Source organism: Schistocerca americana, chromosome 7 (assembly GCF_021461395.2).
Source record: "Schistocerca americana isolate TAMUIC-IGC-003095 chromosome 7, iqSchAmer2.1, whole genome shotgun sequence".
Classification (NCBI taxonomy): domain Eukaryota; kingdom Metazoa; phylum Arthropoda; class Insecta; order Orthoptera; family Acrididae; genus Schistocerca; species Schistocerca americana.
Genome location: NC_060125.1, coordinates 593,895,377 through 593,920,880, shown reverse-complemented (window position 1 = coordinate 593,920,880; position 25,504 = coordinate 593,895,377). Strand labels below are relative to the sequence as shown.

General features: G+C 42.7%; 1 protein-coding gene and 1 long non-coding RNA gene across 2 annotated transcripts in view; one reads left to right on the top strand and one right to left on the bottom strand.

The window, feature by feature from the left end:
* Positions 1-958: 958 nt before the first annotated feature.
* Positions 959-25,504, top strand: LOC124622671. The gene is made up of 3 exons (XR_006980673.1): positions 959-1,136; positions 19,584-19,797; positions 25,106-25,504. It is a non-coding gene; the product is annotated as an uncharacterized LOC124622671 (long non-coding RNA).
* The window catches only part of LOC124622670 (DNA repair and recombination protein RAD54-like), a 40,410-nt gene continuing 17,606 nt past the window's right edge, over positions 2,701-25,504 (bottom strand). The window contains exon 4 of the mRNA XM_047148462.1: positions 2,701-3,292. Within this exon, the coding sequence (XP_047004418.1) occupies positions 2,920-3,292 (373 nt within the window). The 3' untranslated portion in view covers positions 2,701-2,919. The remainder of the gene's footprint in view (positions 3,293-25,504) is intronic.

Sequence of the window (25,504 nt, the reverse complement as noted above, 5' to 3'; positions counted from 1 at the left end):
GAAGTATTCCATGATTTACACAATCAAAAGCCTTTGATACATCACAAAAAATCCCAACAGGTGACTTAGAGCATTTAATATTTCATTAGTGAAAGTATATATAGCATTGTCCGTTGAAAAACCCTTCTGGAAACCAAACTGACATTTTGTTAAAACTTTATTTTTACAAAGGTGTGAAGCTACTCTACAATACATTAGTTTTTCAAGAATTTTGGTTAAGACAGTCAGAAGAGAGATTGGGCGGTAGTTGTTGACATCAGACGTATCCCCTTTTTTATGCAGTGGTATAACAATGGCATACTTCAGTCTATCTGGAAAAATACCCTGCTTCAGAGAGCGTGTCGAGATGGTTGCATACTGTTCTGAAGCATCATTGCCCTCCCAATTGTGTACAAAAGGAAGCATGCTTTTTCTTGCAGTTCCTCCAAGTCATGCATGTATAGATTGTAGGTCTCCACTACAAAACGGATTTTCAATGTTTTGTGTTTCATGCTGGTCAACAAAGGTTTGAATGTGGTCACTGAGTAAATCACAAACAAAGCCAATCAAGAAGTGGATGCTTTGGTGCATTTCATTTTCATTGTTATAGAACTAGATTATTAATGATCATTCCAAGTGGGCCAATTAATAAGAACAGAAACTACTGCAAATATTAATTTCTAAAAAAAGTTGTATGAAAGCAGGAAGTTTAGAGTAGTCATACGATGAGCTTTACTGTGATGGGTTGTGAATGATATTTTAAGTACACTGAATTAAAAACCTGCAGTGAAGCACCATATGTATTGTACATAGTTTCTAGTTTATCATCTGAAGTGTATGGTCTGGTATATTTTTCATGACAAAATTCATTATCTGGTGACAAAACTTAAGCCTGCTGTACAAACAAGAAATAAGTTGAAGCTAGTTTGCGGTAGTTGAAGATAAGCGTTATCTGTGTTTTTTGTTTTGTTAGTGTTTCAGAATCCTGAATTGGAGTCCCTGTATTTGGCACAAAGTCTGAGTTGTAGCTACAATGTGATGTGCTTTGTAGCACAATTCATAATTCTATCCAAGTGGTGTACAGAAAGTCATTGCCTTCTTTACACCTGCTTGACCTCCATGTATCAGAAATTCACAACTGCCTTTTCAATGCTCAGGTAAAGAGAAAACCAATGGTGAGTTCCCATAACAAAACTAATGTGTGAAATCATTTTAACTGATTAGACTAGGCTCTTGGCAAAACAAGACCATTTTTTATTGTTGCCGTTTCAGAGTTGCTCTTCATAATTTCTGCTGTATTATGAAACAATTAAGCTATAGCCTCCAGAGAGATGAGGAATATTGTGTTGTCAGCAGAAATGCGCGGAAACAACAGAACTGGCCAGTCAGGACAGCCCAGTGACTTTGAACATGAACATGTCACTGGTGTCACCCGAGTAACATTTCCATCTGGAATATTTCAACCCTTTCAAAGCTGCCCAGGTGACTTTTCGTGGTGTGATTGTGAAGTGGAAATGTGAAGGAACAACCACACCTAAACCAAGACTACAGTTACAAACTGTTAGTTCAATCATATTCCCATCACTAAGCATGTACTTCCTTTGGAACTGGAGTTATAAGGGGTAGTCAAATGAAAATGACACAGAAGAGAAAAAAAGTAAGTAAACTGTTAATTATTTCAAAAGTTATCACCATAATTATCAATACATATATCCTATTGTGAGACAAGACAGACAATGCCTATGAAACCATGGTTTTGACCAGGTGAACACATCTTTGTCCAAAGCAAATCAAAGGCCATGAATGTCTTTCTTCAGGGCTCCAAAAATATGGGAAGAGATCGAGACTGTATGGAGGATGCGTAATGGCTTCTCAGTGAAACTTCTGCAGTGTATTTGAAACAATGTTGGCAACATGTGGGCATGTATTATCGTGCAACAGAATGATGTTGACTGTCAACATTCCTGAGTGTTTGGACTTGATGGTGCACTTCAGTTTTTGCAATGTGGACACGTACTGCTTTGTGTCAATTGTGGCACTGTGTTCGGGAAAGTTAATGGGCGCGAGCACTCACAGTCAAAGAAATAGGTCGTTGTGACTTTCCTGAAGCTGGCGTGCTGTTGTTTCAATTATGCTGCAAAGGTTTTGCTGGCAAGCCCTTACACATCCTCCATATACTCTGGATCTCTTTCCATGTGATTTGCGTATTTCTAAGCCCTGAAGAACAAAATTTGAGGCAATCAATTTGCTTCAGAGGAAGAGGTCCACATCTGGGTACAATCATGGTTCCATGAAGGCAGTCACTGTCTTGTTTGACAATGGGATTGATATATTAACAGTTACAGCAGTTACTTTTGGAATAATAAACAGTTTACTAATTTTTTCTATCTGTCTTCCTTTCATTTGACTGCCCTTTATTTTATATTCTTGAAGTCTGGGGGTTTTTCCACTGCCCCAAACATCTTGCATACCAGATGGAATAGTTTTGTCGTGGCTCACTCTTACAAGGGTATCAGTTGTTCTAAGGAGGCCATGTTTCAGCTTACTTCTTGCAGTATCACATCTCCCATCTCATATTCATCTATGTCCTCTTCCCTTTGTGTAATATTGCCTAGAGAGAGAGAGAGAGAGAGAGAGAGAGAGAGAGAGTGCAAAGCATTTTGTTATCACTTATGTTTGTGAAAGTTTAATGCATTAATGAACCAATGGGTACAATAGTTTTTGTCAAAATACGTAATCATATTTATTTCTTTATATAGAAACCATACACTCTGTAGAGGGGTGTGCTGCTTCTCATGCACCAGCACTCTCAACATAAAGAAGTAATAAATATATTTGCACAGAACATTTTAAACTAGTTGGGGTGAAAACAAATAAAGACATTTAACACACAATGCAGACTTCACATGGTTTCTGTAGAGATTAAAAGAATACTGAAAATCAAGGAACAGCTTTTTGCTCATGTGAGCGATGATGAAAAACAAATGACACACCGGCATCCCAACATTGTTTGAGGACAGTGTCAACAAGAGTGCGCTTCTCAGCACAGTGATTCCATTGTGAAAGATCTGATGTGCAGTCTGTGCCCTCTGGTGGAGGCCGCACTTGAATTCGATTGACACAGCGTGTGCACTTAAATTTATCATGGGTGTCACTGAGTGTTCCATTTTCAAGTCGGAAAAGATCACGCAGGTCCGAAAGACTGAAGTGCCTGGCCACATCCTCTTCATTGTCCACAACACAGGAGCTCAGAGCTTTCTTATGAGCTTGGCGCTGGAATATTTTCTCCTCTATAGTACCTGTGCACAAGAGCCTGAAATACAATAATTCAGCAGGTTTTAAAGACAGTGCTTTATTTTCATGATCTAGATTATTGTTAACAGGGAGATAGAGATTATTTTTTTTTTTTTTTTTTTAAAAAAAAAGATAATAGTTAAGAATGTAGGTGGCCACAATTTACAATGGATTTAATAAAGAAAGAGTGCACAAAAATCTAAATTTCAAATCTATTGACCTACCTGGGTGTTGGCAACATTGACTCTGGGAAAATCCTTTAGATTTTAAAGCGCTATTAAATTGTCTGATTGATGATTAAAAAGCTGCTCTGGAAGGGTTAGCATATATGTATTTATGTTAATGAATTGTCAAATAGTGGTGATATACAGCACTCCAAGGACAACAAACCAAAGTAGTCGAGTAAAACCTAATCTTGGTGTCTGCTATGGTGGCAGTCAAATCACATACAGGAAACATCTCTCGTTGAAACAGTTAGCCGATTCAGGAACATTTCAAAGTTTACTGACAGGAATGGAAAGTGTGAACACCTTGACCGAACACTACCATACTGACACTACAATATTTACGTTTCTTGCATAAACGAACATTCTTCAATTCATGTCACATATCTCTCCCTCTCTCTACAATTTACTATCTGCTATATCTCCCACAAGGAGACTCTTGATAAGCAATAGTACGGCACAGGTAAACATAAACAAGGGCTTATTACAGCCACAGTAGAGAGATTTAATAACAAAGGAAAACTGTTCTCAATAAAAAATAAGGCATAAGCCTGGAACACACAGTGAATAAAGTAGTGGGACATGAAGACTATGCCACTGATAATCCCTAAAAACGGAGTTTGAGCATTTGGCGTAGTTGGCCGACAGGTATGTCTCGGAATTTTGCTAGAAAGTCTTAGCTCCCACTGTGGTGGCTTCTGACCAGGCCCTGACTGATGGGCTTCGGTGGAGTGAACTGCTGATGTGTTGGCTTGCGCTGCCCAATATAGCCGGGATGCATAGTAATTCATGCCGATCCAGTTCCTCATACAACAAGACAGGGGAAATAACCCCCTGGCATGGAGGACCTCTGGTAGCGCTTGTCCTACCATCTGTCTTCCTTGTTGTGGTCAATGCAGTCCAGGGAGGCAACGCCTTCTACAGATGGAAAACTGTGATGCTTCAGTGTCTGAGGGTTGCCGGTCCCTTTAGGCACACGGCAGGTATGTGGCACTATTTTTTGTATGTTCATTACTTTTTTGAGTTTTAGAGTCATTTCTACTTATTCTTTCACTGTCTTGACAGAGGAAAAAACGATGACATATAACTTTCTGACTGACCTTAAGTCACAAGTCATCACTGACTAATACTCATAACATTGTTTTCATTTATCTCCTGTATTTTCTTTATTGCATCACAGTTCAGGTGTGAAGGTGTCTTTGCTGACTTAGCAGACCAATCCTAGCGTGAAACATGTGGCCACACAGATTACACATAATAGAGAATGGAGGGCGTGGCTGGATTTGGCAAAGTTTGCATCTCTGATGTATCTCTTTTCAAGTCCTTAATGTTCCACTAAAAATGTAAAACAGCAGGTGAAATAGTTGTGGACCAGTGAGCAAAATCTGCTGTGGTGCACCAGTCACTTGGGTCAATGTTTAGATTCTTTAGGTTGTTCGTGAATTGACCCTTAAAGTGTTTTAGAGGAGCATCACAATACCTTCTACCTGTACTCACTTCACTATACAGAAGTTGTCTAGAAAGTTGGTTGGATGGGGGTTAAAGGACTAAACAGCAAGGTCATCAGTCCCTCAGCCCATGGGTAGTTATCTGGAGATATTGACGTCTACCAGGAACATGTTCTGGTGATGAAAGTATGTAAGAGCAATAAAATTCAGGCACTGAAGGCAATAACGATGCCAAAGCTGAGAAATGATGTTTGTAGGTGAGAGCAAGTGAGAGATCCAAAGGCGAAAACAGTTACAGAGTACAGTATGCTTCCTAGCTGGGAGATTCGGAACAGTAAAAGTGAGAAGGCTGAGAGTGTAACAGACCATCAATTAAAGAATAATATGAGAGAAGTAAGGATGTAGAGGCTTATCTCACTAGGGGTAAGATAGATACAGCCTACACGAAAATTAGAGACCTTTGGAGAAAAGAGAGCCACTTGTACGAATATCAAGAGCTCAGATGGAAACCCAGTTCTAAGCAAAGAAGGGAAAGCAGAAAGGTGGAAGGAGTATGTAGAGGGTCTATACAAGGGCGTTGTACTTGAGGACAATATTATGGAAATGGAAGAGGATGTAGATGAAGATGAAATGGGAGATACGATACTGCGTGAAGAGTTTGACTGAGCACTGAAAGACCTGAGTTGAAACAAGGCCCTGGGAATAGACAACATTCCATTAGAACTACTGATGGCCTTGGGAGAGCCAGTCCTGACAAAAGTCGGAACAAGATGTACGAGACAGGCGAAATACCCTCAGACTTCAAGAAGAATGTAATAATTCCAATCCCAAAGAAAGCAGGTGTTGACAGATGTGAAAATTACCAAACTATCAGTTTAATAAGTCACAGCTGCAAAATATTAACACGAATTATTTACAGATGAATGGAAAAACCGATAGAAGCCGACCTCGGGGAAGATCAGTTTGGATTCCATAGAAATGTTGTAACACGTGAGGCAATACTGACCTTACGACTTATCTTAGAAGAAAGATTAAGGAAAGGCAAACCTACGTTTCTAGCATTTGTAGACTTAGAGAAAGCTTTTGACAATGTTGACTGGAATACTCTCTTTCAAATTCTGAAGGTGGCAGGGGTAAAACACAGGGAGCGAAAGGCTATTTACAATTTGTACCGAAACCAGATGGCAGTTATAAGAGTCAAGGGGCATGAAAGGGAAGCAGTGGTTGGGAAGGGAGTGAGACAGGGTTGTAGGCTCTCCCCGATGTTATTCAATCTGTATACTGAGCAAGCAGTAAAGGAAACAAAAGAAAAATTTGGAGTAGGTATTAAAATACAGGGAGAAGAAATAAAAACTTTTGAGGTTCGCCAATGACATTGTAATTCTGTCAGAGACAGCAAAGGACTTGGAAGAGCAGTTGAACGGAATGGACAGTGTCTTGAAAGGAGGATATAAGATGAACATGAACAAAAGCAAAGCGAGGGTAATGGAATGTAGTCGAATTAAGTCGGGTGATGGGGAGGAAATTAGATTAGGAAATGAGACACTTAGAGTAGCAAAGGAGTTTTGCTGTATGGGGAGCAAAATAACTGATGATGGTCGAAGTAGAGAGGATATAAAATGTAGACTGACAATGGGAAGGAAAGCGTTTCTGAAGAAGAGAAATTTGTTAACATCGAATAGATTTAAGTGTCAGGAAGTCATTTCTGAAAGTATTTGTATGGAGTGTAGCCATGTATGGAAGTGAAACATTGACAATAAATAGTTTGGACAAGAAGAGAATAGAAGCTTTCAAAATGTGGTGCTACAGAAGAATGTTGAAGATTAGGTGGGTAGATCACGTACCTAATGAGGAGATACTGAATAGGATTGGGGAGAAGAGAAGTTTGTGGCACAACTTGACTAGAAGAAGGGATCAGTTGGTAGGACATGTCCTGAGGCATCAAGGGGATCACAAATTTAGCATTGGAGGGCAGCGCGGAGGGTAAAAATCGTAGAGGGAGACCAAGAGATGAATACACTAAGCAGATTCAGAAGGATGTAGGTTGCAGTCGGTACTGGGAGATGAAGGAGCTTGCACAGGATAGATTAGCATGGAGAGCTGCATCAAACCAGCCTCAGGACTGAAGACAACAACAACAACATGAGAGAAGTAGATATGTAAGCAAGTCGGTATCCCCAGGGCTCTGCATATGATGGGGGCTGACCCATTCCCAGGCATCCTACCTCTGATTCATTACTGTCGAGGCATTTAACAGCACCCACTACTCAACAGAGTGCAACCCCTAAAATGGAAAGTAGGATACGGCAGAAAAAAGGGAAATCACATCAAAAAGCAATTAAAACACAGGAAAAAAGGGCTGAAAGAGGCAGCTGATAAAAGAAGTAGGATCGAGGGTTCCTCTAGACCCAGCGTGTAGTGTGAGACGCTCTAACACGAAACACCCTGCCTCTGCCACGAAGGTAGTTCAAAACTTTATACCTGAGAATAAAAACCACATTCATGAAGAAAACAGAGAAGCAGCAACTGTCTGTGACTCATCTGCCAATACTAGAGGCAAAGAATTTGTAAGACTATGCTTAGCATGAAAAGCCACAAAAAGGGAGAGGGTGGGGGGGGGGGGGGAGGAGGCATTGCACCAGGATAAGAGCTACTGCCTGCTGTAAGGCCTCACAACCACACAGCGGGGTTGGCTTGTTACATAAAATAAAACTATGGGTATTGGTACGATCAGTGCAGAGATGACATAGGACAGTAGATTCCTGCGGAGGAATGGAAGGTGGTGTGCCTTGATAGTGTGAATTTATGTTTTGTTTTGGTTTATTTTAGGCTGCGAAAACTACTAGGGTCATATGCACCTGAGTCAGGATGTAAAACATGAAGACGATAAAAGGAATTAAAAATGGCTACACATTAAGCCCAATCGACTGAAGCAAAGGCAGCTAAAAACACAGACTTGGAGAAAGGTCCATAAAATACAACATAGAGAAACAGAGGTTCTGAACTAAAGATTGAATGTTCTTTGCCTTATTGCTTGGACATAGTGTGGTAAAGAGAAAGTGCAAGAAATCTGTGGCTGTAAGGACAATGTTTGTAAGATATTCTACCTGGTCATCATAAATGGGGAAATGTTGTTTGTCAAAGATCACCAGGAAGGAGTAAAGCCTCCAGTCGGCCCTAGAAAGCTGCCATTTGTGTGTGCATGTAGTTGGGTTAGGAGTCAGCCATCAGATAGCACACAGGAAATGGTCACTCGAGTACGTGTCAGAGAGAACAGACCACTCAAGACTATGGGCAAGCTGGGTAGTGCAGAAGGATAGGTCCAAATGGGAATAGGTGTGAGTGGAGTCTGAAAGGAATGCGAGTGCTCCCGTGTTAATGCACATGAGGTTAAGTTGATTGAAAAGATCAGCCAAGACGGCACCTCTCTGAAAGGTTTTGGCAGAACCACAAAGGGCATGGTGTGCATTAAAGTCATTGAGCAGCACAAAGGGGTGAGGGAGTTGCCCAATAAGCTTGAGGATGTCCGCCCTGCTTACATCGAATTATGGAGGGATGTAAACAGTACAAAGGGAAAAGGTCAAGTGAATAAGGAAAATGCGGACTGCAACAGCTTGGAATTGGGTAGTCAGGGAGATTGGTTGACTATGATCATCATCCCAGATGAGCAGCATGACCCCCATGAGATGGAATGCTGTTCTTGGGGGTAAGTTCAAAGCAGACTGGGAAGAAATGTGAGAGCTCAAAGTGGTCATGAGGATGCAATTTTGTTTCTTGGAGGCAGAAAACAAGAGGACGTTGCGATTCTAAGAGCTGCGGTAAGTCCTCTTTGTTAGATCGAAAGCCATGAACGTTCTACTGCAGGAGTCATGACGAGGAAAGGACTGGAGGCAAAAAATGAAGGGGAGTCATCTCAGCGGATGCTGAGTGCCAGCCTTCAAAGATGCACTGCTACAGGGTGCAGAGGCTGGAGGATCCTGCTCCATGAAATCTACAGAGGCATCAGCATTCTCCTTATGTAGGTCTGTGGAGTCCAGAGCAGAAAAACGGTTGGTGGTGAACCAGTGGCAGGGAGGTTGGCCAGGCGAGGGCACCACATGGCGACACTGTCAAAGAGGATCTCTGAGTCAGCAAAGGAGAAGACCATTTGCCTTTGTTTAACTTCTTGGAGCCTTTACAGTTGGCAGAGGAAGATCCAGATGTTTGTTGACTGGAGGGACAAAGGAAATTTTTGTGGGAGTATTCCTTTTGTTTCTGGCCTGCCAGTTGTGTAGCAGGTGACTTCACCTCGTGAGGCAAAAGCCTGGTGGTTTGTTGCACAACTGGAGGAGGAGACAGGGATGCTGCCATGACTCTGGGCGATTTCACAACCATGGTGCTGAATTCAAGGTCACATGCCTGTGTGGCTATGTTCTTCGTGGAGCAAGATGTAGCATGAACAATACTGTAGTGTTGGATGGTGGAATGCAGGGTTTCCGACTAGCCAAAAACTTCAGTGACCAGGAAAGGCACCTTTTCCTTTACCTGGATATTATGGATGGCCTGCTCATCAAGACACACGTGACAATCTCGGGAGGAGGTGGCATGGTCGCCATTGCAGTTGATAGTTAGTTAGATATTTGGTTGCATGTTCCCTTGATCAATCGCACAGTACTGTAGCTGTTATGATATGGAACGTGTCAAGTGCCCAACACACACATATGAAAAAAGATTTTTTTATATATATATATATATATAGAGGGAAACATTCCACATGGGAAAAATATATCTAAAAACAAAGATGATGTGACTTACCAAACGAAAGCGCTGGCACGTCGATAGACACACAAACGTACAAACATACACACAAAATTCAAGCTTTCGCAACAAACTGTTGCCTCATCAGGAAAGAGGGAAGGAGAGGGAAAGACGAAAGGAAGTGGGTTTTAAGGGAGAGGGTAAGGAGTCATTCCAATCCCGGGAGCGGAAAGACTTACCTTAGGGGGAAAAAAGGACGGGTACACACTCGCACACACACACATATCCATCCACACATACACAGACACAAGCAGACATATTTAAAGACAAAGAGTTTGGGCAGAGAAGTCAGTCGAGGCGGAAGTGCAGAGGCAAAGATTATGTTGAATGACAGGTGAGGTGCGAGTGTCGGCAACTTGAAATTAGCGGAGATTGAGGCCTGGTGGGTAACGGGAAGAGAGGATATATTGAAGAGCAAGTTCCCATCTCCGGAGTTCGGACAGGTTGGTGTTGGTGGGAAGTATCCAGGTAACCCGGACGGTGTAACACTGTGCCAAGATGTGCTGGCCGTGCACCAAGGCATGTTTAGCCACAGGGTGATCCTCATTACCAACAAACACTGTCTGCCTGTGTCCATTCATGCGAATCGACAGTTTGTTGCTGGTCATTCCCACATAGAATGCGTCACAGTGTAGGCAGGCCGGTTGGTAAATCACGTGGGTGCTTTCACACGTGGCTCTGCCTTTGATCGTGTACACCTTCCGGGTTACAGGACTGGAGTAGGTGGTGGTAGGAGGGTGCATGGGACAGGTTTTGCACCGGGGGCGGTTACAAGTATAGGAGCCAGAGGGTAGGGAAGGTGGTTTGGGGATTTCATAGGGATGAACTAACAGGTTACGAAGGTTAGGTGGACGGCGGAAAGACACTCTTGGTAGAGTGGGGAGGATTTGATGAAGGATGGATCTCATTTCAGGACAGGATTTGAGGAAGTCATATCCCTGCTGGAGAGCCACATTCAGAGTCTGATCCAGTCCCGGAAAATCTCCTGTCACAAGTGGGGCACTTTTGTGGTTCTTCTGTGGGGGATTCTGGGTTTGAGGGGATGAGGAAGTGGCTCTGGTTATTTGCTTCTGTACCAGGTTGGAGGGGTAGTTGCGGGATGCGAAAGCTGTTGTCAGGTTGTTGGTGTAATGGTTCAGGGATTCCGGACTGGAGCAGATTCGTTTGCCACGAAGACCTAGGCTGGAGGGAAGGGACCGTTTGATGTGGAATGGGTGGCAGCTCTCATAATGGAGGTACTGTTGCTTGTTGGTGGGTTTGATGTGGACGGACGTGTGAAGCTGGCCATTGGACAGGTGGAGGCCAACATCAAGGAAAGTGGCATGGGATTTGGAGTAGGACCAGGTGAATCTGATGGAACCAAAGGAGTTGAGGTTGGAGAGGAAAATCTGGAGTTCTTCTTCACTGTGAGTCCAGATCATGAAGATGTCATCAATAAATCTGTACCAAACTTTGGGTTGGCAGGCTTGGGTAACCAAGAAGGCTTCCTCTAAGCGACCCATGAATAGGTTGGCATACGAGGGGGCCATCCTGGTACCCATGGCTGTTCCCTTTAATTGTTGGTATGTCTGGCCTTCAAAAGTGAAGAAGTTGTGGGTCAGGATGAAGCTGGCTAAGGTAATGAGGAAAGAGGTTTTAGGTAGGGTGGCAGGTGATGGCGTGAAAGGAAGTGCTCCATCACAGCGAGGCCCTGGACGTGCAGAATATTTGTGTATAAGGAAGTGGCGTCAATGGCTACAAGGATGGTTTCCGGGGGTAACGGATTGGGTAAGGATTCCAGGCGTTCGAGAAAGTGGTTGGTGTCTTTGATGAAGGATGGGAGACTGCATGTAATGGGTTGAAGGTGTTTATCTACGTAGGCAGAGATACGTTCTGTGGGGGCTTGGTAACCAGCTACGATGGGGCGGCCGGGATGATTGGGTTTGTGAACTTTAGGAAGAAGGTAGAAGGTAGGGGTGCGGGGTGTCGGTGTGGTCAGGAGGTTGATGGAGTCAGGTGAAAGGTTTTGTAGGGCGCCTAAGGTTCTGAGGATTCCTTGAAGCTCCGCCTGGACATCAGGAATGGGATTACCTTGGCAAACTTTGTATGTGGTGTTGTCTGAAAGCTGACGCAGTCCCTCAGCCACATACTCCCGACAATCAAGTACCACGGTCGTGGAACCCTTGTCCGCCGGAAGAATGACGATGGACCGGTCAGCCCTCAGATCACGGATAGCCTGGGCTAGGTGGTTATGTTGCCGCCAAAACACGTTAAAGGATGGATAGATTCGGGTAAATTTCGAAAAAATGGCATGTAAATGTATTAAAAAGAGTGGTTTTGTGGTGGCAGATTATGAAAATGAGGCTAACAATTGTGCACATCGTTGTCTACCAACCCAAGTTCACCACAGGATCAACATAGCCCAGCTTTATCCAACACTTTTTCGCCTTTTTTCACAACAGATCTCCAGTTACTTTCTCCAGTTATTTTCATTTTCATTTCAACCTCATGTTACACTTTCCACCTTCTAATACCATGTCACCCTCACAACATCCCCACAACGACCCCATTAAGTTTTATTTACATTCCCTCCGCAAACATGCCTTCACCCTAGCCAGATTACGCTCGCATATTTTATTTTCTCAGGCTTGTATGACATTTGGCATTACCCCCAAAGGCCTCACACTTAAAGTTCCCATCTCTGGCTGCAACCCTTCTTTCCATCAGTCCCTATACCAGTTCCAAACTGAACAATCCATTGCCCTCACCCACCTAATCCTTCACCTACACATCAACTCAGCCAATGAACACACCCGTCAACTCCTATCCTTAATAAAAGTCCTCAATCTTTCCTCTCCCACATCCACACCGGTTGTTCAGAGCATCCTCCTACAGGCCAACCGCAAATTAGAACAGCATGCCACCCTTCACCTCAAAAAACTATCCAATCTCCTGGTTTCCCACCTCCAGAAAGGCAACTCGCTCACCCTTCACAACCTTTCCAGCAAACCTCAACCTCCTCTCATTGCACACAAACCCAGTCTCTACCATCTACTCAACCTCCCACTTCCAGCTCCACTCCCTCCAAAACCTCAAAATTCCAATCAACACAATCTGGAACCACAACACCCTAATTCAGTAGTTAACCTTTCCTCCAAACCTCTCTCCCAATCCGAAACCTCTGTCCTATCCAAAGGCCTCACCTTCAGCCCCACTCCCAGATTCAACCAAACAGCCCTCGTCAAAGATTTTCTGTCCTACACTCTTACTCTCTGCTGGAAATATCACTTTGCCACGAAGAAAAATGATCCTAATCCTACTCCTAATGATCCAACTCCCCAAGACACTATCCAAATTGAACCCTGCCTGGAACAGTTCCGTCCTCAGTCACAGCGGGACCCACCTCCTCTTCCTCAAAATCACCCTCTCCAAACCTTCCAGGAATTTCTGACTTCCAGCCTTGCCTCTCAATCCTTCTTAAAAAACCTTAATCCTACTCCCAACATCACCACTGCTGAAGCCCAGGCTATCCGTGATCTGAGGGCTGACCGGTCCATCGTCATTCTTCTGGCGGACAAGGGTTCCACGACCGTGGTACTTGATTGTCGGGAGTATGTGGCTGAGGGACTGCGTCAGCTTTCAGACAACACCACATACAAAGTTTGCCAAGGTAATCCCATTCCTGATGTCCAGGCGGAGCTTCAAGGAATCCTCAGAACCTTAGGCGCCCTACAAAACCTCTCACCTGACTCCATCAACCTCCTGACCACACCGACACCCCGCACCCCTACCTTCATCCTAAAATTCACAAACCCAATCATCCTGGCCGCCCCATTGTAGCTGGTTACCAAGCCCCCACAGAACGTATCTCTGCCTACGTAGATCAACACCTTCAACCCATTACATGCAGTCTCCCATCCTTCATCAAAGACACCAACCACTTTCTCGAACGCCTGGAATCCTTACCCAATCCGTTACCCCCGGAAACCATCCTTATAGCCATTGATGCCACTTCCTTATACACAAATATCCCGCACGTCCAGGGCCTCGCTGCAATGGAGCACTTCCTTTCACGCCGATCACCTGCCACCCTACCTAAAACCTCTTTCCTCATTACCTTAGCCAGCTTCATCCTGACCCACAACTTCTTCACTTTTGAAGGCCAGACATACCAACAATTAAAGGGAACAGCCATGGGTACCAGGATGGCCCCCTCGTACGCCAACCTATTCATGGGTCGCTTAGAGGAAGCCTTCTTGGTTACCCAAGCCTGCCAACCCAAAGTTTGGTACAGATTTATTGATGACATCTTCATGATCTGGACTCACAGTGAAGAAGAACTCCAGATTTTCCTCTCCCACCTCAACTTCTTTGGTTCCATCAGATTCACCTGGTCCTACTCCAAATCCCATGCCACTTTCCTTGATGTTGACCTCCACCTGTCCAATGGCCAGCTTTACACGTCCATCCACATCAAACCCACCAACAAGCAACAGTACCTCCATTATGACAGCTGCCACCCATTCCACATCAAACGGTCCCTTCCCTACAGCCTAGGTCTTCGTGGCAAACGAATCTGCTCCAGTCCGGAATCCCTGAACCATTACACCAACAACCTGAAAACAGCTTTCGCATCCCGCAATACCCTCCCGACCTGGTACAGAAGCAAATAACCAGAGCCTCATCCCCTCAAAGCCAGAACCTCCCACAGGAGAACCCCAAAAGTGCACACTTGTGACAGGATACTTTCCGGGGCTGGATCAGACTCTGAATGTGGCTCTCCAGCAGGGATACAACTTCCTCAAATCCTGCCCTGAAATGAGATCCATCCTTCATGAAATCCTCCCCACTCCACCAAGAGTGTCTTTCCGCCGTCCACCTAACCTTTGTAACCTCTTGGTTCATCTCTATGAAATCCCCAAACCACCTTCCCTACCCTCTGACTCCTGCCCTTGTAACCGCCTCCAGTGTAAAACCTGTCCCATAAGCTGTCCCACCACTACCTACTCCAGTCCTGTAATCCGGAAGGTGTACACGATCAAAGGCGGAGCCACGTGTGAAAGCACCCACGTGATTTACTAACTGACCTACCTACACTGTGAAGCTTTCTATGTGGGAATGACCAGCAAAAAACTGTCCATTCGCATGAACGGACACAGGCAGACAGTGTTTGTTGGTAATGAGGATCACCCTGTGGCTAAACATGCCATGGTGCACGGCCAGCACATCTTGGCTTGGCACAGTGTTACACCGTCCGGGTTATCTGGATGCTTCCCACTGACACCAACCTATCAGAACTCCGGAGATGGGAACTTGCCCTTCAATATATCCTCTCTTCCCGTTACCCACCAGGCCTCAACCTCCACTAATTTCAAGTTGGCGCCACTCATACCTCACCTGTCATTCAACAACATCTTTGCCTCTGTACTTCCGCCTCGACTGACATCTCTGCCCAAACTCTTTGCCTTTATATGTGTCTGCTTGTGTCTGTATCTCCCTTTTTTCCCCTAAGGTAAGTCTTTCCGCTCCCGGGATTGCAGGATTGGAATGACTCCTTACCCTTTCCCTTAAAACCCACATCCTTTCGTCTTTCCCTCTCCTTCCTCTTTCCTGATGAAGCAACCGTGGGTTGAAAAAGCTTGAAATTTGTGTGTGTGTTTTTTGTTTCTATTAACGTACCAACACTTTCATTTGGTAAGTTAAAAACAAAGATGATGTAACTTACCAAACGAAAGCGTTGGTATGTTGATAGAGACACAAACAAAAACAAACATTAACACAAAATTGAAGCTTTAACAACCCACGGTTGCTTCATCAGGAAAGAGGCGAGGAGAGGGAAAAATGAAAGGATGTGGGTTTAAGGGAGAGCGTAAGGAGTCATTCCAATCCCGGGAGCGGAAAGACTTACCCTAGGGGGAAAAAAGGACAGGTATACACACACACACACACACACACACACACACACACACACACACACTATAAGTTGTTCCATCTCTGAATGAGCAGATCCATTATTTGCACCTGCAAATCTGCACCTGGGACTGTCAAAGCAAATGTGGGGTGAGTAATTGCTTATCTAGTCCAATAGTTGGCCAGTTAATTCCCTGATATAACCAAATGACCTGGGACCCAGAGAAAGGCAACTGACCACACAGTACAACTAACATTAGAGAGACGGTCATCAACAGAAGATACTGCAAGCTGACAAGAGGAATGGTGATTAGTGGGCTGGAGACTGCTAACTGAGCCACTGTAATTTATAACATGTTTACTGGAAGCTTGTTTAATAAATATGAGGGCTTTGTTAATGCCTATCAGCTCCACCACATGAACAGTACTGGTTCCCAATAACAAATGTTGTGCCTGACCAGCAGGAAAAGTAAGACCTTATCCCTTTCTATCCATGGTTTTAGACCTGTCAGTGTAAATAATGGTAGCACTGACTGCCTTGAGAACTCACTGGAAAGGATGCTGAAAAGCCATGGGGGGTGGCTGAAATTTTAGGACTGTGGAATAGACTGGCTCTAGTTCCTGGCCTTGGTACCAACCACAGAGGGGTGTGTGGAAAAACACAGTGTGTGCTTTCTAAGGAGGTAGGCAGAGGTCCTGGCAGAGGGCTGCAAGGCACATTCCAACTGGTAATCCAACCTGAGGTGCATGTCAGGGGGTTGATGCCCCTTGTATGAAAAAAGAATGCTGATAAGGTAGATGCTGAGAAAACTGTCAGGTGGTGACTGCATAAGTGAGCATCAGTTGGTACCGTCGAAGCTGAAGGGGAAGATTCCCACTTCAGCAAGTGGACTATCTATGGCACTAGTCCAGAAGGCACCAGCGTCCAGTTGAATGCAACGATGATGGACTGGGTCTACCACCAGTTTCAAAGGTGCCACTGAGCCATAAACCTGGCAACCATGGTCCAGTTGGGATAAGACCAGGGACCAGTGAATATGAAGAGTAGCATGATCCACACCCCAAGACGTGTGGGAAAGGAAGCTCTGCATGCACCTAGTCCCTGGTTCATAAATATGGGGCAGGCAAGTAAGCGTTTATTAAAGCAGATGCCAAAAAACTGGACAACGCAACCATGTCAAAGTGCTGCGTACCCATTTAGATTTCTGGGTCAAGATGGACAATGGTGTGATAACAGAAATGCATGACACACATTTTTGCAGAAGAGAATTGGGAACCATGGGAAAGGCCTGGCTTAAGGAATGGGTTGCTTATACTATCATGCCATTGCGGAAGGAAGACACTTTTGAGCCAAGTATGGCTGAAGAGCCTGGGTAGATGTAGCTTCTAAGTAACAATCACATGTTGGATCTGAACTGAATCAGGGCTTGGGGACTTATAGTGAGATGCACCAAGAGCCAGGAGCAGCTCCTAGTGTGAAATGTTCATTATATAAATCAGCTTGGCAGGGGGTGAAACATAGGAGGATGTCTTCAACTTGTTATTTCTGTATTGAAAGGTAGCCAGGTAAGAAGAGGATGCCAGTGCTGTCACAAAGTGGGTCACAGGGTGTTCAGCACGAACCAACACATTGGTCCAAAGGCTACCCTGAAGGACAAGTCACAGAACAGTGTGGCAGCCCAGAAAACTACAAAGCTTTGCTCAAACCTGTGAGAAAGAGGATTATGTTCCCAAGGATGAGATGTAGTGCTCCAAGTATTCCTTCTTACTGCGCTTCATAAGATAGTGAGCGTTAGTATAGAGTCGTTTGAAAGTGAGGAGAGCAGCTTTCGGAGGATGCCGACTGAGACGTTGCAGGGCCTTATGGTGAGCTTAAATAGCTGTTGTGACATCTTTGGTCCACCATGGGACTGGCTGGTGGTGGAGCATGCCTCTAGAAAGAGGAACAGCAGTTCCACTGGCACGGGTAACTGTGTCGAAAATGTCTCGCACAACCTCATCGATGCAATGTGAAAGAGGAGTGAAGGTGACAGCATGGGTATACATTTGCAAGTTCACTTTTTTTAGCCAGTAAAGTAATACATATGTAGAAGGACCCTATTTAGAAATGCATCAAAATATAATAGTTAGACCACAGTTTTCAACAATGGCAGCTTATGGTCCTCATTCCCTGCCATTGTTCCTCCCACTAATGCATTACTGTGCCTCTCCAGTGAGGTGCATGATAACTTTACATTGACAATATACCGTTATTTACAGATGTTTTCTGTGTATGTTGCTGCAAATTTCTAGTTTTTGCATTAAGCAGTCCTGCTGTTTCCTTTTTCTCAGAAAGCCAGTGTGATGTGGTCACGCTTCTTGGATGTACAGCATCTCATCAAGTCAGCAATAAACATTTGCCTTTTCCAACAGATTAATCTGGCTTTAATATATTTTGACATTATCTGAGAATTAATTTGTCTACACTTATGTAAGAAGTCGCATGCAACTTAATACACAACATATTACATACTACTATATGCAAAACAAATGCTGTTAGTTTTAAAATGGAGGCTGAAAAGATAGTACCTCCGAGATCACAAAAAAGTAAAAAACAACACTGCCGATACTGGATGCATACTCCTGAGATGTACCATAAAAGGTGCTTTTTGTCTTCTCTGCAATTATTTCAAGCGCATAAGTATGGAATGCTTTGATCAGTTATAAGAGATTAAATAGAAGTAATGGAGGCAAGTTTTTGTTAGGGCATACCCATGAAAAGAAAAATCACTTTAAGGTATGTATTTACAAATAGTTTTACTAGCTTTCTGCAGCCGCAAAGCAAAAGTACCAAAGATATGAACTAGACTTTGATAGTGCCATTATGCAAGTATAGAGAAGTTTCCAAAAAATTCAGTTCTTTTCTTATTGTGAAAACACATATTTAAAAAATATATAACATAAAATAATAACAATTAATAAAGTAGTCTTAGGCTGTTGTTATAGTGTTGCAAGTTTTATTGCATGTTCAATATCGAGACACTACATCTCATCTTCAGATATACCTTAGTACATATCTAATCGACAATCACATCTCAAATTCAATCACATCTCAAATTCCCATACCAGCAAGTTGTCAACTGAAATACCAGTAACTACACCCTATGTCCGCATCATGCAAGTGACATTACACCAGTGCCCACCAATACTTCAGTTGACTGCTTGTTGTGATCTGGGAATTAAAATATAACCATCAATCAGATGTGTACTAAGGTGAAATTGATTATTCAATAAAACTTTTAACACCAGAACTGCAGCCTGAGGCTATTTTATATATTGTTATTACTATTTGCAGTTTCACCATCCACTACAATGAAGAATGAATATGTGTATAATATAAAACATTTCAAACAGTGGAAAATCCAACTAAATGCCTTTCTAAGAAACTAACCACTTGCCGGATAATGAGCTGGCAGTAGCAGCCTTCTGGTTATATTCCTTTCGGAATGGGATAAGTTGTGTCATTCCTGACAGTTGTGGGAATCCATTTAAGCCTGATATGGCTGGATCAGTTTTATCATTTGTATTTTATCATTGGGCATGGAATAATATTATATCTTCTGAAAATTGTCCAGACGGACATTAGGAACAGCTTGTCTGATTCATAGTACTCTCTCGTCTCTTGACTTTAAGTGGGATTCTACTTCAACACCAATTTCATTCTCAGTGTGTAGATATTTTTTGGTTTGTGAGTACAATGAGTTGAAAACTGGTATTTTTACAGTTAGTGGTTTAGTAGGACACACAATATTGGACGCAACTGTGCCACTTTCTGTTGACATCTTAAGAAAGTGGAGTTGTTCGAGAAATATGAACATTTTTCTTGGAGTGGTTGCACAATTTTGTTTATTTTTTAACTGCCTTTTTCTCTCAAGTTGCAACTGCAAGTAATGGAAACACTTCTTCCTTCCAGGAATCTAGTTTTAGGGTGCAGATTTTGTGATTTTTGGCACTATTTTAAAATTGGGAGGAATGCTGTTTGCACTACAATATGGCAAGTTTGTTACGCCATATTGACGGAAGTGACTCATGTATGGTTACAGGATCCTACAGATATAAAATGGAAAAACATTTGACATGTGCACACAAGTCCTGAATCTGTACAGGTGCAGTAAAGTAGAAAGCAAGTAAGTATCAGCCAGCCACTTCATAGTGATTTGCGGCACTATAATTACAAAACATATTATTCAATTGCATTGCTTGCTGTTTGTGACACAAATTACAAATTACTTTTTGTTGGTGTTGAGGATCTGTCAAAAGTTCAGGTGATTCTTCAATTTTTGAACTGTATGAAGAGGGACTGAAAATAACTCTCCAGTTTCTATAGCGAGAGCTACACATAGCCGTATGTATTCATTGCGGCCCCAGCCTCAGCTGAGGCTTTTCCCCTTTTAGAATATCTGATGCATCCATATTCTGAAAATAATTCAAATCCTTTATATAATAAGTTCAATTTTAGCTTAAACCATACTCAATGATTCACCAAACTTACTTTAGAGATTTTACCTAGTAAATGATGGATTATTTATTGTTCACTAGGTATACAAATCAGTTCTGCAATCAATATTGTAACATTTCCATTGTGTTTTACATAACTCCACTGATGTAAGAGATAGGATTAGAGAAGATGACAGTGAGCAATATTTTCAACCATCGCGTGAAATCCTAAGAGATCACTGAGAAACGTCTTATGTCAGGCAGTTCATAGTGGTTTCTTTGCTTAGTATTACTGAGGAAGGCCAAGTTCTATGGAAAAGCAAACAAATGAAGCTAAATCAAACCCAGAAACTCATGTACAATCTACAGGCACTTCTGAAAATACACAACTAATTTACAAGTGCTTTCTTTTCCTTGTTGTTGTTGTTGTTGTTGTTGATATTGTGGTCTTCAGTCCAGAGACTGGTTTGATGCAGCTCTCTATGCTAATCTATCCTGTGCAAGCTGCTTCATCTCCCAGTACATACTGCAACCTAAATCCATCTGAATCTGTTTAGTGTATTCACCTCTTGGTCTCCCTCTTCCATTTTTACCCTCCACACTGCCCTCCAATACTAAATTGGTGATCCCTTGATGCCTCAGAATATGCCCTACCAACCAATCCCTTCTTCTAGTCAAGTTGCACCACAAATTTCTCTTCTCTCCAATTCTATTCAATATTTCCTCATTAGTTATGTGATCTACCCATCTAATCTTCAGCGTTCTTCTGTAGCATCACATTTTGAAAGCTTCTATTCTCTTCTTGTATAAACTATTTATCGTCCCCATTTCATTTCCATACATGGCTACACTCCATACAAATACTTTCAGAAACAACTTCCTGACATTTAAATCTATACTCGATGTTAGTAAATTTCTCCTCTTCAGAAACACTTTCCTTGCCATTGCCAGTCTACATTTTATAGCCTCTCTACTTCGACCATCATCAGTTATTTTGCTCCCCAAATAGCAAAACTCATTTACTACTTTAAGCCTCTAATTTCCTAATCTAATTCCCTCAGCATCACTCCATTTAATTTGACTACATTCAATTATCCTTGTTTTGCTTTTGTTGATGTTCATCTTATATCCTCCTTTCAAGACACTGTCCATTCCGTTCAGGCTTGTCCAGGTCCTTTGCTGTCTCTGACAGAATTACAATGTCATCGGCGAACCTCAAAAGTTTTTACTTCTTTTTCATGAATTTTAATTCCTACTCCTCATTTTTCTTTTGTTTCCCTTACTGTTTGCTTAATATACAGATTGAATAACATCGGGGATAGGCTACAACCCTGTCTCACTCCCTTCCCAACCACTGCTTCCTTTTCATGCCCCTCGACTCCTATAACTGCCATCTGGTTTCTGTACAAATTGTAAATAGCCTTTTGCTCCCTGTATTTTACCCCTGCCACCTTCATAATTTGAAAGAGAGTATTCCAGTCAACATTGTCAGAAGCTTTCTCTAAGTCTACAAATGCTAGGAATGCAGGTTTGCCTTTCCTTAATGTCTCTTCTAAGATAAGTCGTAGGGTCAGTATTGCCTCACGTGTTCAAACATTTCTATTGAATCCAAACTGATCTTCCCCAAGGTAGGTTTCTACCAGTTTTTCCATTCGTCTGTAAAGAATGCGTGTTAGTATTTTGCAGCCGTGGCTTATTAAACTGATAGTTTGGTAATTTTCACATCTGTCAACACCTGCTTTCTTTGGGATTGGAATTATTACATTCTTCTTGAAGTCTGAGGGTATTTCGCCTGTCTCATACATCTTGCTCACTAGACGGTAGAGTTTTGTTAGGCCTGGCTCTCCCAAGGCTGTCAGTAGTTCTAATGCAATGTTGTCTACTCCCGGGGCCTTGTTTCGACTCAGATCTTTCAGTGCTCTGTCAAACTCTTCATGCAGGGTCATATCTCCTGTTTCATCTTCATCTACATTCTCTTCCATTCCATAATATTGTCCTAAAGAACATCACCCTTGTATAGACCCTCTATATACTCCTTCCACCTTTCTGCTTTCCCTTCTTTGCTTATAACTGGGTTCCCATCAGAGCTCTTGATATTCATGCAAGTGGTTCTCTTTTCTCCAAGGGTCTCTTTAATTCTCCTGTAGGCAGTATCTATCTTACTCCTAGTGATATGCACCTCTACATCCTTACATTTGTCCTGTAGCCCTCCCTGCTTAGCCATTTTGCGCTTCCTGTCGATCTCATTTTTGAGACGTTTTTATTCCTCTTCGCCTGCTTCATTTACTGCATTTTTGTATTTTCTCCTTTCATCAGTTAAATTCAATATCTCTTCTGTTACCCAAGGATTTCTATTAGCCCTAGTCTTTTTACCTACTTGCTCCTCTGCTGCCTGCACTATTTTATCTCAAAAAACTACCCATTCCTCTTCTACTGTATTTCTTTCCCCCATTCTTATTAATCGTTCCCTAATGCTCTCCCTGAAACTCTCTACAACCTCTGGTTCTTTCAGTTTATCCAGGTCCCATCTCCTCTAATTCCCACCTTTTTGCACTTTCTTCGGTTTTAATCTACAGTTCATAACCAATAGATTGTGGTCAGAGTCCACATCTGCCCCTGGAAATGCCCTCTCCCAATTTTCTACAGACTCCAACCCACCACCTCTTTCCTTGAACACCTTACAAACTACATCCTTATGAGTAACTACTTCATCCTTGGAGTGAAGGTTGAGAAATCTGCAGCACATCCATGAGAAGCTGCATGGCACACTTCTATGTCAAAAAATGGTTCAAATGGCTCTGAGCACTATGGGACTTAACTTCTGAGGTCATCAGTCCCCTAGAACTTAGAACTACTTAAAACTAACTAACCTAAGGACAGCACACACATCCATGCCCGAGGCAGGATTCGAACCTGCGACCGTAGCGGTCGCTCGGCTCCAGACTTTAGCGCCTAGAACCACTACTTCGACGTCAACCTATTTATGGGCCATCTAGAAGAAACCTTCCTACTCACATAAAAATCCCAAGCTTCTTGTCTGGTTCAGGTCCATTCATGATTTGGAACTAGGGCCAAGATGCACTACCCTCACACCTCCAAGGCCTCAATACCTCTTCCACTCACTTCATGCAGTAATTCTAAGCCTGGAGTGCCACATACCATTTACCTCCACCCCCTGGTGGCTCCATCCAAACTTTTCATATTAAGACCACTTTCAACATTACTTGCTGCCATCCCTCTCACATTAAAAAGTCTCTCCCATATAGAATGTCTACTTGTGAACGTGATTCTGCAGTGATAAGTAATCTCTTGCCTAGAATGCTGAAGATCATACTACGGCCTTCACAGACTGGCTTTACCTAAATACGACCATAATTCTGTGACCACCCTAGTAGCAAACTGTGAAGCAGCATCCCCTCACCACCGAATATCATCTCTGACAGGAACAACTTAACCATATCCTTTGCTGGGGCTTTGCCTACGTGTTGTGCCAGGAAATGTGTAACATCCTACCCACAACCCTACAAATACAGTATACTGCAACTCACCCAGACTAAATAATATACTGTTCCACCTTATGTTACATTTATTCCCAAACCCATACCTCTGCAGAACACCCAAGCACAAGACCTGTCCAATAAATAAATACATACATACATACAACTGACTCCAATCTATCCTATCACTTCAAAGGTAGGGACACATGTGACAGCAGTCATGATATGATGTAATTTTTTTATGTGAGCATATCACTAACCAGTTGTCTAACAGAATGAACAGCCACTGCCCAACTGAAATCAAGAACTAAGTTGATCACCTAGTGGTGAAGCACAGTGCTGAACATAACATGCTTGATTTCAAAGTCTGTTTCACAACCTGTCATCTGGACTGTTCAGTCCCAAAGCAAGCATGTCTGTGTTACATGGATGGGAGTTGTCTTTGCAACATTTACTTTGATATTGTAATCCTCCTGGCCTTGATCTCTGTTAGCCCCTGCCCCACACCCACCTCCTCTCATCTTATGACCCTAATTTAATTCATTCTGCGTTCACACTCTCATATGAATAGTCTGCATCTCCCAACATTTTATGTCCCCTCTGTTCGCAATCCACAGCGAGCTTCACAGACAACTTCGCTCTTTAGAGGCATAAGAAGCCACATTCTTATTTCAGGTGCCTACTGCCTCTCTTTCCCAGCCATCAGCCACACTTCTCTAGCTCTCACACCCTGCATCCACCTCCTTTCTCCCCTCACCCACTTAACCTGACACAAACCCCGCACATCCGCTGAGCTGCAGTTCTGGATCAATGTAGTCAGCTGGGTCAATGTAGCCATGCAGGTGTATGTGTGTGTATTTGTATTCTGTGGCTCTGAAGGAGAAAACTAACAAGGTTCCTCATCTTGTTTATGAGCCTGACAGTGACTCAACACATCAACAATTTGTTGACTTGTTACTGTTACTCCTTAGATTATTTATATTCCACCACGGACTTTCCAATAACTTATTTGATGTGGATTATGGTACCTTCGGTGTTCTTGCAGGTGGGAAATTATTCTTGTCCTCTAAAATTTCCAAGGTGAAAGTAAATCTCTCTGGATAGTTAAACCGAAGGGAACAACATTTTGTATAAGTATATGAGTTACAAATGACTTAATTTCATTGAAAGGGGAGCAACAATACAATATGCAGGAGATTGTCACTACCAGACAGAACTGGTAGTTCATTTCACCATCTTGATTCTGAAGACTAAATATGGGATAGTTATTAAAAGTACTTGTTGCAAACTTACTCCCTTCACCATGGACAGTGGCAGAGAACTTAAGTCCTATAGGCAAAGTGAAGAGTTCTTACCCTAGCACAGAGGCAGTGTTAACATGGGTGAAGTATTGCTTTTTATTATAGTGTTCTTTATGTGGTTTTTTAAAAGTAACCATGTTGTGTTTCTTTCAGCTGAATAATTTGGAGTACTATGCTTTTATCAAAATGATTTGTTTTAGATGGCTTACCCATTATGGAAGTTCATCTAAGGCTTGTGAAGGCGTATAAGGAGTCTGCCCTTTCATTTCCAACTGTTATGAAAAAGGAACTGAATTCAAATGTGGTCATATTTTTCATTCTGAAAATCCGCATGAAGAACATCCCAAAAGTGCAACCTTAGATGAAGATATCTAGAATGTGTCCAATAACATTTTGTGTTTTTTAGTGATGTCTTATTTGAAGAAAGCATACGTTAGATGAAGAATGAGTCAATCTGTAATAGTTTAAATTTGAGAGAACTTTGTGCCAACCAAAAGCAGATGAAAAACACGTATCTCAGCAACACTATGTGATCAAAAATATCCAGACATCTGGCTGAAAATGATTTACAAGTTCATGGCGCCCTCCATTGGTAATGC